Here is a 16,289-nt window from a genome sequence, read left to right as displayed (position 1 = left end):
CAAACCAAAAATACATCTCCACGGGGCGGGGAGAAGCCCAGCGCACCAAATCAAAAATGCATCGCTACGGGGCGGACGAATCCCCGCTAACACCAAATCAAAAATACATCGCCACGGGGCGGGGAAAACCCCGCACACACCAAATCAAAAATATATCGCCACGGTTGGGGAGAAGCCCCGCGCACACCAAACTAAAAACAAATACGCCTGGTGCGTAGCACGGGGACAAATCTAGTGTTCTAAATTTCCCGTAGTTTCTCAACACATATGCCAAGATCACTCGTATATTGCATGAATTTCTTGTGAAACTAGAAAATAGACAAGGAGAGACAAAGTAGAGGAGAACAAGAGAGAGGGAGATTTCTTATTCATGTGTGGAAAATACAAAGGCTTAGGACTCTATTTATAGAGTTTACATACTTGGTTCCCAAGTAATAGGGTTCCACTAAAGTGGGCATCTATATAATAAACTGTTGTTTATAACACTCCCCTAGATGACCATTGTATCTAAGCAATTGCATCGTTAAAACCTTTATCAGGAAAATCCAAAAGGGAAAAAACATGATCGAAGGAAAAAGAGTACAATTGTGAGAAAACTTAGAACATAATTGGACATGCATATGTTGCCTCGTTAAAACCTTGACAAGGAAAACCCGATGGGAAAAACCTTGGTGAAGGAAAAAGAGTACAACATGATAGTCCAGTAAAATACCTCCTAATTTGATATTGTTTCAGTTTCAGACTTTCTGTCCAAGCCGCCATGTACCATATACTGAATGGATTTTCACCAAGGAAAATGTAGGTATATGTTTAATCCGGAGATTTATTGCATGTCCAAAATTTATATATATTTGTGCCGTACAAGGACTGCTCAATAATTGGTCCTTCTTCTTAATAAGCCTATCTAAAGAGATGAGAAGTGTATCATAGCACCACCACAAAGAAAATCCAATGTGAAGAATAGGAACAAAGAAGGAAGCCCTAGTCGCTTCTTCATATATTACATTTTTAGTGTTACTTATATGTCTAAGTTTTCCTTTTCAAACCACAGCAGAGACTTACTCCTCGGATGAGCCACCACCACCTCCAACTCCAGCACACACGAATAAGCCTACACCAGTATACAAGAATAAACCACCTCCACAATGCTCTCAAATCCCCACATCTCGCAGCCCGATCCTCAAACCAACTCCAATCAAAAGGCCTCCTGGTCCAATATTTACACCTCTCCCAATTTTCAGGCCTTTTCCACCGAAAAGGCCGATAGGTCCAATCCCCAAACCGCTGAGTCCATTTTCAAAGTGAAAATTACAGTCACAGCCATTTTTTAGATTTTCTCCACTGTCAAACTCACTGTCCCAAAAGTTCACTGGCGCACCCAATTTTTCCTCAAAAATTACTCGCTCGCCCATGTTTTCTAAAATTATACTTTCGTTTTTATTTTGTCTTGGTTTCGTTTTTTTTCTCAGTCGGAGGGAGGAGCTTTAGGACTGAGAAATTTCACCCATATTCAGACCTAGCTTCGCTTCTGCAAATAATTCCATTTCAAGCCTTCTGATTCTTCTCAAAATCTCAGTTCACTTTCCTCCAAACTCCTCTACAACGCCATTCCCAGTTCAACCAAGTATCTTCTATGCTACTATGTATTTTCCTCCATATCTCTCATTCCTTGACTGCAAGCGAATCAATTCCCTTACTGCCTCACCTCCATCGACTGCAATAAAGCATAACCAGCTCAATTATCTCAGAACCGAGCTCCATACACCCATGAATCGATGAGTAATGCAATAGCCAACGAACAGCCACTCTCCAAATACGTTCCATGATTTCTGAATTTCAGACTGCATAGAAGACCCCCAGATTAATTGATGTTGTTAACTCCTTTCTGCATAAAAATGGATACTTGATTAAACAGGAAGAAGATTTGCATGGGTTCTTTGGTTAATCGATTTGTAGTTGCGAACGGTGGAGTGAAGTACAAGAAGTTGGTTCTCGGTGGCTGGAGGGGTGGTGCTCTCGTTCCAGTGGGTATTGTCTAATAACCACATCAGAGGCAACTCCTCACGTACTAAAGATGCACACAACTGTTTGCTAAATTTCTAGAGAGAAAGAATTGAAACTGTCGGAGTTGGAAAGATGATTGAGGTGGTATTTGAATTGGTCTTGTTGCTGAGTGTATGGAAGGGTTTTTTGTGATGATTCTTAGTGGTTTTGAGATGGAACCAGTGACGGAAACAGACAGAATAGAAGAGTCTGTGTGTTTTGTGTCGATGGTGTTCTCGAACTGAAATTCAGGGAAGAGAGACGAGAGGTGTTGTGGCTGATTCTTAGTGTTAGTTCTAGTAATTAAATTGGTGTTGTGGAGACACATATGTATAGTTGGATGGCTTATGGATGAGGCTGATGTGATCTTGAGATATTGTTTCGGGAAATCAAATTGGTAGAAGAAAGTTGTCTCGACCAAATTTGGCAAATCAAGAGAGATTATAAAGAGTTTCAAAGACGAGGTGACTGCGAAGTAAAACTGTTGAACAACTGGAGTTGGTGGCTGTAAAGACAGTGTTGTGTAAACGGAGATGATCATCTCGAGCTGTGCTGCCAGAGATAGAAGTGCAGTCGGTGGTGGCAGTGGGATATATAGCGGTTGTATGCAGTTCGTGTTTGTGAATGGATTCGAGCTGGTGGTACAGCATCAAAGGATAAGGTAATACGCTGAGAAGATGGGTTTGAGGGTCTTGTTTGGTGTTGATGGTGATAGCTTGGACATGACTGAGATGATTTATATGTGATGTTCGCGTTGTCGTATAGAGAGCTCGGACACGAAAATTGAGCTGTCATTGATGGAGGAAACAAGGAAGCAGGTATTGGTGCTAGAGGAAACAAGGTGGTGATGCAATGGTTCGGGTGGTAGGTGTTGCTGCATTGAAGTAGGTGAAAGCTGGTAGTAGTGGATTGCATAACTTGTCATGATCCTCAATAATATCTGTATAACCTGTCATGCAGTCGAGAAAATGTGAATTACCTGTTATGCAGTCGTGCAAATGGATGCATAACCTATTATGCATCTAAAATTTTTTTTGCATAACTTGTTATGCAGTCCAGAAAACGATTGCATAGCATGTTATGCAGCAACTTTTTTGTCACTATTGAAACCTATAAAAAAAAAGACTACATAACTTGTCATGCACCAATAATAATATATGCATAACATGTTATGCAGTCGTGAAAATTGATGCATAACCTGTTATGCATCCGAAAATATGGATGCATAATGCATTATGCATCGAGAAAATTGTTGCACAATCTTTTATGCATCGAGAAAATTGATGCATAACCTGTTATGCATCTGAAAATATGGCTGCGTAATGTATTATGCATCAATTTTTTTATGTACGCACTGAAAATCAACCAAAACAATGGCTACATAACTTGTTATAGATGCATAACCTTGTTATGCAGATGCATAATTTGTTATGCAGTCGAGAAAATGGTTGCATAACAAATGGTTGCATAATTTGTTATGCACTTGCAAAATGTGTTATGCATCTTTTTTGGTGGATGCATAATGATTATGTATCAAGTTTTCAAAAATTTTGCCTAAAATGATGATCACCTCCGATTTTTTCGTGAAAAACAAAAATTTGATATTCTTGTTTGTACTCGTTGTGTACCTCTCTTAAAAAGATTTCCAACGATATAAAACTTGTAAAATTCCAAAGCGCGGATTTTTAGATATGTTATATCCAAGTTGTGTTGCCAATTATACCCCTGATGCATAACCCGTCATGCGGATGCATAGTCCGTCATGCAGACATTTTAATAGTTTCATATAATTATGGGTGTCACGGAACTAGAAATTAATTGTGGGCCTGACAATGAGAATATTATTTTTTTTGGGCCTGAGCCTAATTTTCCCTTTTTCAAAGAACGATTTTTTGGGGACCATGGTTTTTTTTGGGGAACCATGGTTTTATTTTGGTTAAAGGCATTAGAAGTAATTTTAGGTCACCCCATATCTAGTTATTTATTTAATACCTAATCTACCCTCTTAATTCATTTTAGGTTATGATTAGTGAATGATTTAGTTAAAAACAATTAGTGAGATTAAATTAAAAGATAGGTTTATTATTAGTTGAGTAGAATTATTGATAGAGTAGAGTTAGAGAAGATGAAGGAGAGAAACATGGAAAATAAAAAAAAATTCCAATTCACTAAGTTTGAGTATTCAAATGATGAAAACTCATCTGATTCTTCATCTCTATCCTCTCCTAGAATATTTGTTAATCTTCAAAATGATCTGGATTTGAACTGGATTTTGAACAGTTCGGTTACTTTATATGAAGAACAAGTAACCGACCTCATCTGAAGCTGTAGTTCGGTTGCCCCGTGAGGTGAACAAATAACCGAACTCATCTGAAAGTGTAGTTCGGTTACTTGTTCCAAACACGCAGGTTACCGAAATCTCAAATAATAGAATTTATAGGAGTTACAGCGTTATGTTCGGTTGGTTCTCAACTAACCGAACTTTGGTGTAAAAAGTTCGGTTGGTTCGCAAACTGCATGCACTTTTGATCTAACCGAACTTTACGTAATATAGAGTATATAAGTTTACAAAGTTTGGTTCTTTCGCAAAATTGAACCTAACAGCTAACCAACCGAACTCTGAGTTCGGTTTCTGTGATAAAATTGTGAAGTTACCGAACTTAATAAACAAAAAAAATGTGAAGTTCCAGCGTCTATTGGCTAAGTTCGGTTACTTTGTAGTTTTAAAAGTTTTTGCGAACAAACCGAACTCTATTGGCTAAGTTCGGTTATTTTGGAACTCAACATAGTGGCCACAACAGCACAGTTCGGTTAGACTGAATTTTTTCTTTTTTTCGGTTCTAAGGGTGGAGTTCGGTTACTTTGTAGTTTTAAAGTTTTTTGCGAAACAACCGAACAAAGAGTTCGGTGACTTAGTTTTAAATCCAATAGAACCGAACTGTTCTCCGTGTTCTTCATTTTCAAGAAGTTCGGTTAGTAAACTAGGGTTTTTTGGAAAATCGGCCTAACCGAACATGGCTCTTTAACTCCTATTACAACCCTATTTTGATGATTTCTATTCGATTGAAGCAATCAAAATCAAATTAAAGTGAAGGGTTTGTTGGAAAATACCTCCGGAATGGTCCCATGGAAGAATCAGGTTGCGGCTGGCGTCTTTTATACTCGATAAAATTATTATGTAACCGAACTTAATTGTGATTGCATTGATGTTGTTACATTTCTTAAATAGGCGGTGGCCGTGGTGGTGGGAGGAGGTGGTGGTGGTAATCGGTGGTTGGTGGTGGTGGTGGTAATCAGAGGTGGTGTGCGGTGATGGTGGTGGTGGTAATCGGTGGTTGGTGGTGGTGATAATCGGAGGTGGTGGTGGTGGTAATCGGCAGTGGTGGGAGGAGGTGGTGGCTATATATATAGGTGGTTAATAGGTTGGTTTTAAATTAAATTAGATTAAGGGTAGGTTAGTCATCTCAACGTTTTAGGACAACCCTTATCACTATAGGGTAGGTGGCCTAATAAAACCATGGTCCCCTCAAAAAACCATGGTCCCTAAAAAATCATTCTTTTCAAACCTACTCCAACCAAAATGCCCCCTACTCCAATATTTAGACCTCGCCCGATATATAGGCCACCTCCAAACAAGAGGCCAATAGTTCCATACCACCCCACTCCAATTCCAGTTCCGCCAAGTCCTACCCGCAAGATTGGTCCATTTAAAAGGCCACCTGGTTCTTTTCACAGGCCCCTCCATACAAGAGGCTAATAGTTCCATACTATCCCACTCCAATATTTAGACCTCGCACGATATATAGGCCACCTCCAAACAAGAGGCCAATAGTTCCATACCACCCCACTCCAATTCCAGTTCCGCCAAGTCCTACCCGCAAGATTGGTCCATTTAAAAGTCCACCTGGTTCTTTTCACAGGCCCGTCCATACAAGAGGCTAATAGTTCCATATTATCCCACTCCAATACCAAAGTCGCCAAGTCCGATGCTCAAGCCTGTCCCATTTAAAAGGCCCCCTGCTCCAATAATTAGAATGATTTTTTAGGGACCATGGTCTTTTTGAGGGGACATCAACGCATGAACCCTCAACAGGAGGACCGGGAAAATGTCTCGAGTATTCATGCTGCAAATACGAATTCTACCGAAGAAGAAACACATAAAACTGGAGATGAAGGAAGGATTGAAGGAAATGAATAAAATATGACACTTGAAGAACTTAGACAAAGATTGATTGCAGAACGACAAAGAGAAGATGAAGAGCGTGTGAATTTGATACGTCAGAATAATGATTTAAGAGAAGAGAATTTCAGATTGCACAAACAGAGATCAAGAAGCGATACGCGATCCAGATCAAGGACCAGCGGGAGTTCATCAAGACAAAGTCAATCTAATCGAAGATATGCTAGGCGAGAGCAAACATTAGGTAATATTGATGAAAAATTGCAAGTAAATGATAATCTACAAGATCAACGCGACGAGAGACGCACAATATATGAGCGATACGAGCAACCACGCGAACATCGTCGTCGACAAGAAGTTCAAAGGAACAACAGATTTCAAATTGAGTCGAACGTCATCGCACTCACCATGAATCAGATAGTGACAGAGAAGATGATCCGGAACAATGAAGAATTCTATTACATGGTAGAGAAATATTGAGGGATCAATATGCACGCGAACAAGAGGAAGAGAGAAACAATGATGTTTGTGAACGTGCTAGATCTGAAAGAGAAAGGCGTAGAAGAATAAGAGAAGAAGCTGAAGAAATAGAGATTGAAGAGGCCATGCGTCAGAATAATCATGAGAATAGATTAAGGAAAGCCAGATTAAAAAGACCAATGCGGCAAGATTTAGACCAAACTATGAGCGAAGAAATTCTCAGAGAAATGGAAGAATTGAGAGAAATGATGACTACGGAAGAAATGGTGGAAGGAGACAGTTAGAGGAAGTAGTAGAGGAAACTGGAAAAACACCTTTTGCAAGGCAAATTCAAATTCCTATAATACCACCAAAATGCAATTTACCCGTGTTCACTACTATATTTTATGGTAGTACATGTGCAGTACAACACATAAAAGCCTATATCCGATCTCTATTGCAATGAGAAGAAAATGATGCAGTGCTCTGTAAATATTTTCCTGCGAGCTTGACAGGAGAATCCTTGCAGTCGTTTGAAGGATTACCAGTAGGAACTATTAGATCATTTCGTCATTTACAGAACGTCTTCTTAGGACCATATATCAGTAATAATATTCCAAGAACAGGAATTGAGACGGCCTTTGGACTTCCCAGAAGGGTCAATGAAAGTTTGCGTCATCTAACAACACGTTGGAGAACCATGTGTAGTGAAATGGCATGACGAGTAGATGAACGATATCTTATACTAGCTTTTATCAATGCTCTTTTTCCTACGGATTTATTATATACACAGATTTTCAGGATAAAATACACCATCACAATGTCGAAGTTGCGTGAATTTCAAGAGGAGTATATTGCGCTTGAGGAGAAGCAGAGAGAAATGGAATCTTATCCAGTGGCAATGCCTAATGCGAACAATGGGAATGCAAGTTTACTCCCAAGAATGACAAATTTTGTTGCGAGTACATCGCACGGAAGTCAAGGAAAGAAATATACAGAGATGGAACAAAAACTGGTAGCCATGGGGTAGTGCAGATCAGGAAGAGCTCGAAAGATAATATAAAGAAACACAATCTCAAGCTAGAGGAAGAAATAACAAGATTCAAAGAACCCCGTGGAAGGTTATGGAGGTCAACAACCATATCATAATAGAAGACAAGGGAATGGAAAGGTGGTCTGTGAACAAATAAGCTTACCAACGTTGAATACTACAGTAGACAAAGTTTAGGAAGCTGTTATACTAATGGAAGAAATTTCTGAACCACACAATGTAGGAGATGAACCACCACCGGGCAGAAGGAGCAAAGAATTCTGTGTATATCATCGCTGTCATGGTCACACAACAAGTAATTGCAGAAATGTGAGGAAAATCATACTGAGAATGATTGAGAAAGGAAAACTGAACCATTTATTAGTACAACATCCACCGAATCTACCACCAGCACCACCAGGAGGAAATACATATGGTGAGGAGAAAGGAAAGAATACATTTGTAATTGAAGTAGGTGCGAAAGCAAAGAACCTCTATTGCAATTCGATTATACATTCTTTCAAAAATATAGAAGATTTTCATGACAACATCTTAAGCCGTGTGTATGAGAGAGATAATGATGGAAGAGAAATCCTCAACCTTGCAAAGATATCACCATTAAAGGATTGGAAAAAACATACCATTTCGTTCAGTTAGGAAGAAACACCAACAAGAGGAGAATTACATGAATGTCCATTAGTGGTGAGGTTGGGAATTAATCCGAAACCAAAAATAGATGATCACGATGAAGAAGAAGATGAAGCGAATAATTGGGATATAAATAGAATACTCATAGATTCTTGGAGTTCTGTTGATATTGTCTTTTATCATACATACAATATTATGGGTGGAAGAGATGACGAGTTAATTCCTTCAACTTACAAAATTTATGGATTCAATGGCGCTGCGAACAAGCCAAAAGGAGAAGTCAAAATGCGAATTCCTCTGCGAAGTCTGCCAACAAAAATTGTATTTTATGTTGTTGATGTTGAATCACCTTATAATGCTCTGATTGGGAGACCATGTTTGCATAGTATCTTGGGCGTGGCTTCAACATTTCATCAATGCATAAAATTTCCTTTACCTCAAGGTCTTGGCATAATAAGAGGAGATAAAAATGAAGGCAGAAATTTTCAAGAAATCGATATCGACGAACGCGAAGAGCGAGAATGCAAACGAAGAAATTGGAAATAACGTGCTAAGGATAGTCAAAGAGGTGAAAGATTAATGGTGGATGTAGTGTCTAAATCTGGGAAGATAAACAAGAAGGACATTGAATCAAAATCTTCTGCGAATAATCACACCAAGCGAGTCAGAAAGATTAGTTTTAAAGAAGGAGAGCGAGTGCAGAGGTAGAAGTTATGTTCTCAGAAGAAAAAAGTAACATGTGCGATGATACTCGCACAGGGGAGATTGAAGATATCATGCGGAATAATGTTCTCAGAAACATTAGTGAACTTAAAGAAATACAAAAGATGACTGTAGCAGACGAGTAAAATGAATATCTTTCTTCATGTATGAGAAATCAGTAAGAATTCAATGTACTAGAGTGATATAACTCAAGAATAAGAATGGAATGAAAAAAATTCTATTTTCATAAGATGATATGATGTCAAATAAAAAAAAAAGAGGCAAATGTAAGGCCTTAAAGTAAGACCTTAGTATAAGGAAATAAAATATATAACCACAGAAGAGAGGCATCCAACTGTGGCGTGCACCCTAGTTCGCATAAATGCAAGAGGCAAAAAGTAAGACCTATCGCACGTCACATTTGGGGAAACCTGATAAGCATGACTCAAGGGAAAGCTACATCGACCCTGGAACTTGAGTCATGGAGATTTGGGGTGAGAAAAAACGAAAAGCCCCATCCAATAGAGGTGCCTTAAATTTTCAGTCTAACTTCATTTCCTTAGATTGGAAGACCAAGGTAACAAAGTCTCTCCTAAGGAGTGCAGAAACTCGATCAGGGCGCCGAGGTACACCGTTGAGTCAAGAGTGTCAGGGGCGTCTGGAGCGTACCTTGCCACTCATGACAAGTCCTGACTATGATGCAGTCGGTCCGAAGATACCCCACTTAGGTTGCGGTCTCGTAACCATAAACCTTATCGGTGGAGGGATAAGAGGATGCACAATCAACTGGTTGTTGTATTACCGGATGGAGGAGCCAACTTTAAACCGGTAGAGGTAAGCTTCCTTGAAGGGGAAATCAGGGGGAATATAAGGACGGCTCCCTCCATTAGGGAGCTGAGTTGTGTCAAAAGACATAAATGTCATAAGGCTTTTTACTCATGGTAGTTTTAAGGATTATCGTATTTACGCACAAGATAAACCTGAAGAGGCAATAATACAAGAAAAAGATAAGGCGAGATCAATGGGTCGATATACTACAGTATAAAGACTTCCTGTGATTTCGTCGCACAAGAACAAAGAAATTTTTGGCAAAATAAGACCTTTAATTAGGAAGGCAAAATAAGACCTCATGAGAAAAATAAGGTATAAGTTTGTTGTGAATTGTTTCGCATGATATAAAATGTGATTGAGGTAGAGAGCGACATTATGTTCATTAGCCTATCAATCTGTGCCAACTAGCAGAGGCAAGAATGGGAATGCAAACATAAAGATAATAGTGGAAAATGGAAGTTAAACCACTTCCAGGATTGGAGGTAATATCACAAAAAACGACTGTGTTCATCAGTTGGAATATTGAAGTGGTTTTTACCAAAACGACTGTTTCTCACAGAAGTTGAAATCATTAATAAAACCACTTCCTCTGACAAATCGATTCTACTAATAGACACAGTAGTTTATATCGATTATATTTAACAAAAAAAAAAGGATTTGATTCAGTTGAGTCTGAAGCTGAGTCTACTGAATCTGAAGCTGAGTCAACTGAATCTGAATCTACAATCAAACTAGCAGTAATGAGTTCATAATTGAATTTTAAAAAATTAAATTGGTAACAAATTAAAAACTTGATCTGTATTAAAATGAGTTTGTATACAACTTCTATTATCATACCTTTTAAGTTCTAAATATGAAAATTTCAACCATAAGTACAAAATGCTCAACCTATATTCCTTTTACAAACTTAACAAATCTAAAAGCTTCAAAATCTTCCATGCGAGCTAGCAGCTTACTACAGGCAGCACTTCATTTACTAGCGAACTTAACAAATCTAAAGCTTCAAAATCTTCCATCACTCCAGTCTTAAGATGCAATTAAAAACCAAGACTATATTAATGACCAACCACTTGACACCTTCACCACCTACGCATAAAATTATCCACTGACATTGAAACTTACAGAAAATAAATGAATTGCATCTACTTCGCATACAAAACCAGGAACAAAAGAGAGAAGATTGCACAAGAATTACATACAACGATTCGAACAAGTGATTGAAAATAAGGATCCTTGTCTATGGATTCCTAGTTCCGGCATTCCAAACAAAGAAAAACGGAAACCAGATTCAGACTTGTTTTATCAACAGATAAATAAAAAATTTAAATGCTCATCAAACACAGGAAGTCCAAGGCATTACTGACCTTCAAAAAGAATGTACTTGCCAACTGCCATCTGAAACCTGTCATTGGTTCAATCTAGCCAAGTGTACCCAAACCCAACTGGTCAAATGACACATCCACATGTTAAAGATGACTATCCAGATTTTAGCAGAAGTCTGTACACAACAAAATCAAAGCACAAACTACTGAACCGCTGCATCAACAAACCAAGTTTATGGATGGACCAATGTTCAATTGGATATATATGATGTGCTGGTCATATCCACATGATCTCTCCAGAACCATTTGAAAGAAGTTTATAGATGAACCATATATTTAGAACTGTAACTCAAGAGTCTGTAAAGAATATTTTCCATACTCCCGATAACAAAAATAAAAGTCTAAGAAGCGAATTACAATCAGTAATCTAATTATATTCGTTCAAAGGTATTTATGATAAAGCTTGTTTTTTACAACCTGAAAATCAAATAAAAAAATCTCAGTAATTTATCATACTAAGTACTGGGGTATAATCTATAAAAGCATTCAATGACTAATTGAAATCTCAAGGATATAGAGTACCCATTATACTTACTTTGTCAAATTTCTTTAGTATATTAACAAAATGAAGCATGTTTAAGTTCCTGAAACAGTACACACACACCTGTTCACTATGACCCGGTTGAAAGTAACCCAGCATTTTACCATCGAAATCAAAAACACCAATGGTCCAGCACAAGCGCTAACTCTGAAGTGATGAGCTTTCTGTCGCCTGTTTCAAACCAAATATAATCCTTTACTTATATTGATCCTTTGCTTACAAATTCACCTCCAAGTTCATCGAGCATCCAATGTTTGGGTCTATTAAGCGTCTTCAAATGCTTCTTCAAATTCTTGTCATTAATGCGAAGAATGAATGGATAGAAATAGACGGTTATAAGGACGTGGCAAATAACGAGAGGATAAAAAGACATGTGTAAGTAAGGAAATCTCAAATTCTGGAAATGTGTCGGCAGAGCAGAATATGAAAAGTCGAGGATGTGCGATATTATTAGATGGAGATTCCTCATATCGCTCACTTTATAAAGAGAACAAAATGAGAAGAGGCAAAATGTAGGAGTGAAATATCGCACATTCATTATGTATGCGAAGTAAAGGTTATCTAATCTAAGCAAAGACCATCGCACATACTAAAATAAGGGTGACGTATTTAATGATGTCAGCATAGTCACGAGTAAAGTGTGGTGACCTGTGAAAAATAGTAAAGTGTGCGAAGTTGAGTGAATGTACATGAACGATTGTAACGCACAATGATTCCGAAAATAGGGGATCTATTAGCTGTCATCCACTACGTATTACCCTATATAAGGGGAAGGAAACTGTGTATTGAGAGGGATCTCTAAGGTGAGAGAGAGAAAGTTTATTTGGAGAACAAATAAAGTCTTTGTAATATTTTGTATTCAATCTCAAGATCTTGATTAATAAACGAGTAATTTTCACCATGATTACTTAGTGAATTACATAATATTGAATGGATGTGGTTGTAGGATTTCCTGCAACTACATCAGGTTCACTAGGAGTCTTAGATACCTTGTCATCAACTGTATTGGCATTTTTATCAGCTGTAGGTCTCTTGACCAAGCGTATATACTGGACCACCTCTTCAAGAAATTTGTCTGTTGGAAAAATTATTAGGTAAGTAAAGTTAAAACTGCAGTTTATATTGATATTTTGATTCTCTTTGCCTTATACAGTAGGTTTATTACCTTAACATAAACAGCAAGCTTCGTGTTGACAACAAAAAAAAAAGTGATTTATTTATATAACTTTAATTAAGGTAGAAAACCCCAGGTTCCCATACATGCGCTAACATTAAAGAGGTCATAGGGTGTCTTATAGGATCTTAGAGAAATATCCTCCTTAATATTGCAAGCTATTCACGCAAAGACGAGGTTGTCATTTGACATATAGAATTTCTAACTCCAATATAGAGGTTTTTTCTTTTTCTCAGTAAGAGAACATGTTTTTTCTTATTCCAAGCCTTTGTAACTTTTGTACAAACCATTCTTTTTTTTTTTTTTCCAAAAGATCCCATGTTTTCAAGAAAAAATAAGAAAAACTAGGTGTTCTAAAAAAAATAAGATGTTTCAGAACCCATGTATCACATCCATCAAGTTGGATTATCTAAATTAACCATGATTTATTAATTAAAGCTGCTTTGAAGCGAAACAGTTTTACCGTCTAAATCCAATGATTCTGCAATACAGAGTCAATGGTTTATCATGTGCCGCAACCTTTGGACACAATTTACGGAACCACCTTCTCATCACAAATGGCTAATATTAAAATCCCGTTACAGGAGGGGGAGTTAATACCTCAGTATAGTCATATAAATATTAACTAACCAAGTTGTGCAACAACTAGTTAAGTGATCAGGAACTTCACATGAAGATGGAAATTTCCCAAATAAACTTTCAACAACTTGGTATCTTTTTTATTTATTTTTCACAATTTGGATATTTTATATGTAAGAATGGGGGGCATCGTAATAAGGCTATATATGGGGGATGAAGAAGTGCACCATAACATCACAACTCGAGAAGCCCATTTAGGAATACAAAAGAAAATGGCAAGATCAGTAGGAGCCTCAATGGCTTCTTTGATCACCATCTTTTTAGTGATTTTGATATCTCTTAGTTTCCCTTCTAAAACCATAGCAAATGTTTATTTTTACGATAAAGCACCAGCACCAACTCCAATGTACAAGAATGCAGCACCAGCTCCAACTCCAGTGTACTATTATGAATCACCGGCTGATTACATATACCAAGGTTCACCACCGCCTGCACCAGAATATGAATCACCACCAGATTACATATACCAAGGATCACCACCACCTGTGCCAGAGTATGAATCACCACCACCTACACCAGAGTATTATCAGCCTCCTACACCACCACCTGCGCCACTGTATGAGCCTCCTACACCGGTGTACAAGCCTAAACCAGTGTATAAGCCCCCAATGCGCAGGCCTAAGCCTCCTGTTTACAAGCCAAAACCAGTCTATATGGTTCCAGTTTCTAACCGTCCCAAGTACAAGCCTCCAGTTTACAAGCCTACTCCACTTTACAAACCTCCGGTTTACAAGCCAAAACCAGTCTATATGGTTCCAGTTTCCAAGCGTCCCAAGTACAAGCCTCCAGTTTACAAGCCTACCCCACTTTACAAGCCTCCGGGATACAAGCCTCCGGTTTACAAGCCTAAACCAGTGTATATGGTACCAGTTTCCAAGTCTCCAAAGTACAAGCCTCCGGTTTACAAGCCCACCCCACTTTATAAGCCTCCAGGGTTCAAGCCTACCCCAACTTACAAGCTTAAGCCTCCGGTTTACAAGCCTACCCCACTCTACAAGCATCCTGGTTTCAAGCCTACCCCAACTTACAAGCTTAAGCCTCCATTTTACAAGCCTCCTGGGTACAAGCATTAGTATAACAAGTTAAAACCACCGCTTACAAGTTACCCAATTCATAAATGCTAGCCACCACCACATTCTACTCATTATACAATTTAAAATCACCCCCTTCATCCTCTCCCCTCTTGTTTTCAGGCAGGATTTTAATAAATTATGTAACATCTCAGTATATTATAAGAAAGAAAGACGAACATGTAGAGATGTTTCATTTTACTTTATTTTGTAATTTGGTGTCTAATTTGGAGCCATTATTGAAGCTCTATGTTGCAATAATTTCATAGATATTCTCTATTTGCATTTTGTTAGAATCTGAAAGAAGATTTTTTTTTTCCTTCTTTTTGAAAAGATGAAGAGAGGATTCTCATATTTGCTATAAATCAATTAAGGGGATAAATAAATCATCTTTAACAAAATCATTCTTACTAAACTTTTAAAGAGTCATTTCCTCTCATAAACATACTCCTCTCGAAAATCTTGAATTGCAGTATCACTAGATTTAATACCCCAAAGTGAAACAGTTGGTTTCCTCTTCCTATTTACAGGTATGGCGTCTCTGGAACACTTCATGATCTCTTCATCATTAATAAGCACCTAAGTTTTCCCATCCCATCTTTTTAACATGAATCTGTGAAATTCATTACAAATGAAGTGCAGAAGTGGTATTCACAAATCAGAGGTGAAGAGACTATAAGCTAACAGCTTCTACTTAGAATCCAGAGATTGAGGATTGGGAGAAAGAAAAATGGTAAATTAAAACCATGAAAGGAAAAATCATAATGCGATTCATTGTGTAGTGGTCGTTGTCTATGTTGCAAAAGGCTTACTAAGCGTAGGGCCAGCGCGTAGGAAAAAAAGGCGCCAAAGAAAGGCGATATGACCTGTTTTTTTGTTTTTTTTCCTCCTGGGCGCCCTAGGGGAGGCGAGGCGATGGGCTTGGCGCTCCCCATGCCTAACGCCTTTTCAAACATAGGTCTTTGTGATTTCCACGGTACGTGTAATGCTTCCATACAAATCCAAAAATCAATTCATATTCATAACAACAACCCATTTCTGATAAGATCAAAGGTTCTTTCTTTTAACACCGCCGACCTCACTGGTCTCTCTCCACTGCCACTCACTCACTTTTCTCTTTTTCTGAAACATAAAAGGAAATTCTAGGGATTTTCTTCTTCTTCTTTTTTTTTTTATAGATAATGCAACATTATAATTTACCAAAATATTAAATCTGACCTTCCCTTGCGTCCCCATGAGGTGTACAAAGCCGCATGCCCTTAGCTGATACCTATTATACACTTCACGTTTATGATGAATTTGGTTAGGTGAATGCAAATTGCTAGCCAAATTTAGGGTCGAAAACCCGATATTGCAACACACGCTAGTTGTGAAAAGCGAGCGTCGCCGTAGGCGCACGAGTCATGCAGGGGCGCCTAGGAAGGCCTAAAAATGTAAGAAAATTTTAGCAAGCCCTAGGCGCACGAGTCGTGCAGTACAATAATGATCTCTTATCATACCATTACATATACATAGTCATCAATTCGTGCCTATACATTAGTAACCAATTTAGATTTCTTTTAATTAGATTTCTCCCAATCATATACATAA

The 16,289-nt window shown here is 38.1% G+C and overlaps 1 protein-coding gene across 1 annotated transcript; it reads left to right on the top strand.

Moving 5' to 3' along the window:
• Positions 1-13,748: 13,748 nt before the first annotated feature.
• On the top strand, positions 13,749-14,702 carry LOC113274725 (repetitive proline-rich cell wall protein 1-like). Its single transcript, XM_026524120.1, has one exon. It carries the CDS (start codon positions 13,749-13,751, stop codon positions 14,700-14,702), a length of 954 nt encoding a protein of 317 aa, XP_026379905.1.
• Positions 14,703-16,289: the final 1,587 nt, after the last annotated feature.

This window comes from Papaver somniferum, chromosome 1 (assembly GCF_003573695.1).
Source record: "Papaver somniferum cultivar HN1 chromosome 1, ASM357369v1, whole genome shotgun sequence".
Lineage (NCBI taxonomy): Eukaryota > Viridiplantae > Streptophyta > Magnoliopsida > Ranunculales > Papaveraceae > Papaver > Papaver somniferum.
This window is presented reverse-complemented; position numbering and strand designations above follow the sequence as displayed.

Excerpts from the sequence above, each read along its gene's own strand:
- LOC113274725 (XM_026524120.1), top strand. The coding sequence starts at position 13,749 with ATGGGGGGCATCGTAATAAGGCTATATATGGGGGATGAAGAAGTGCAC.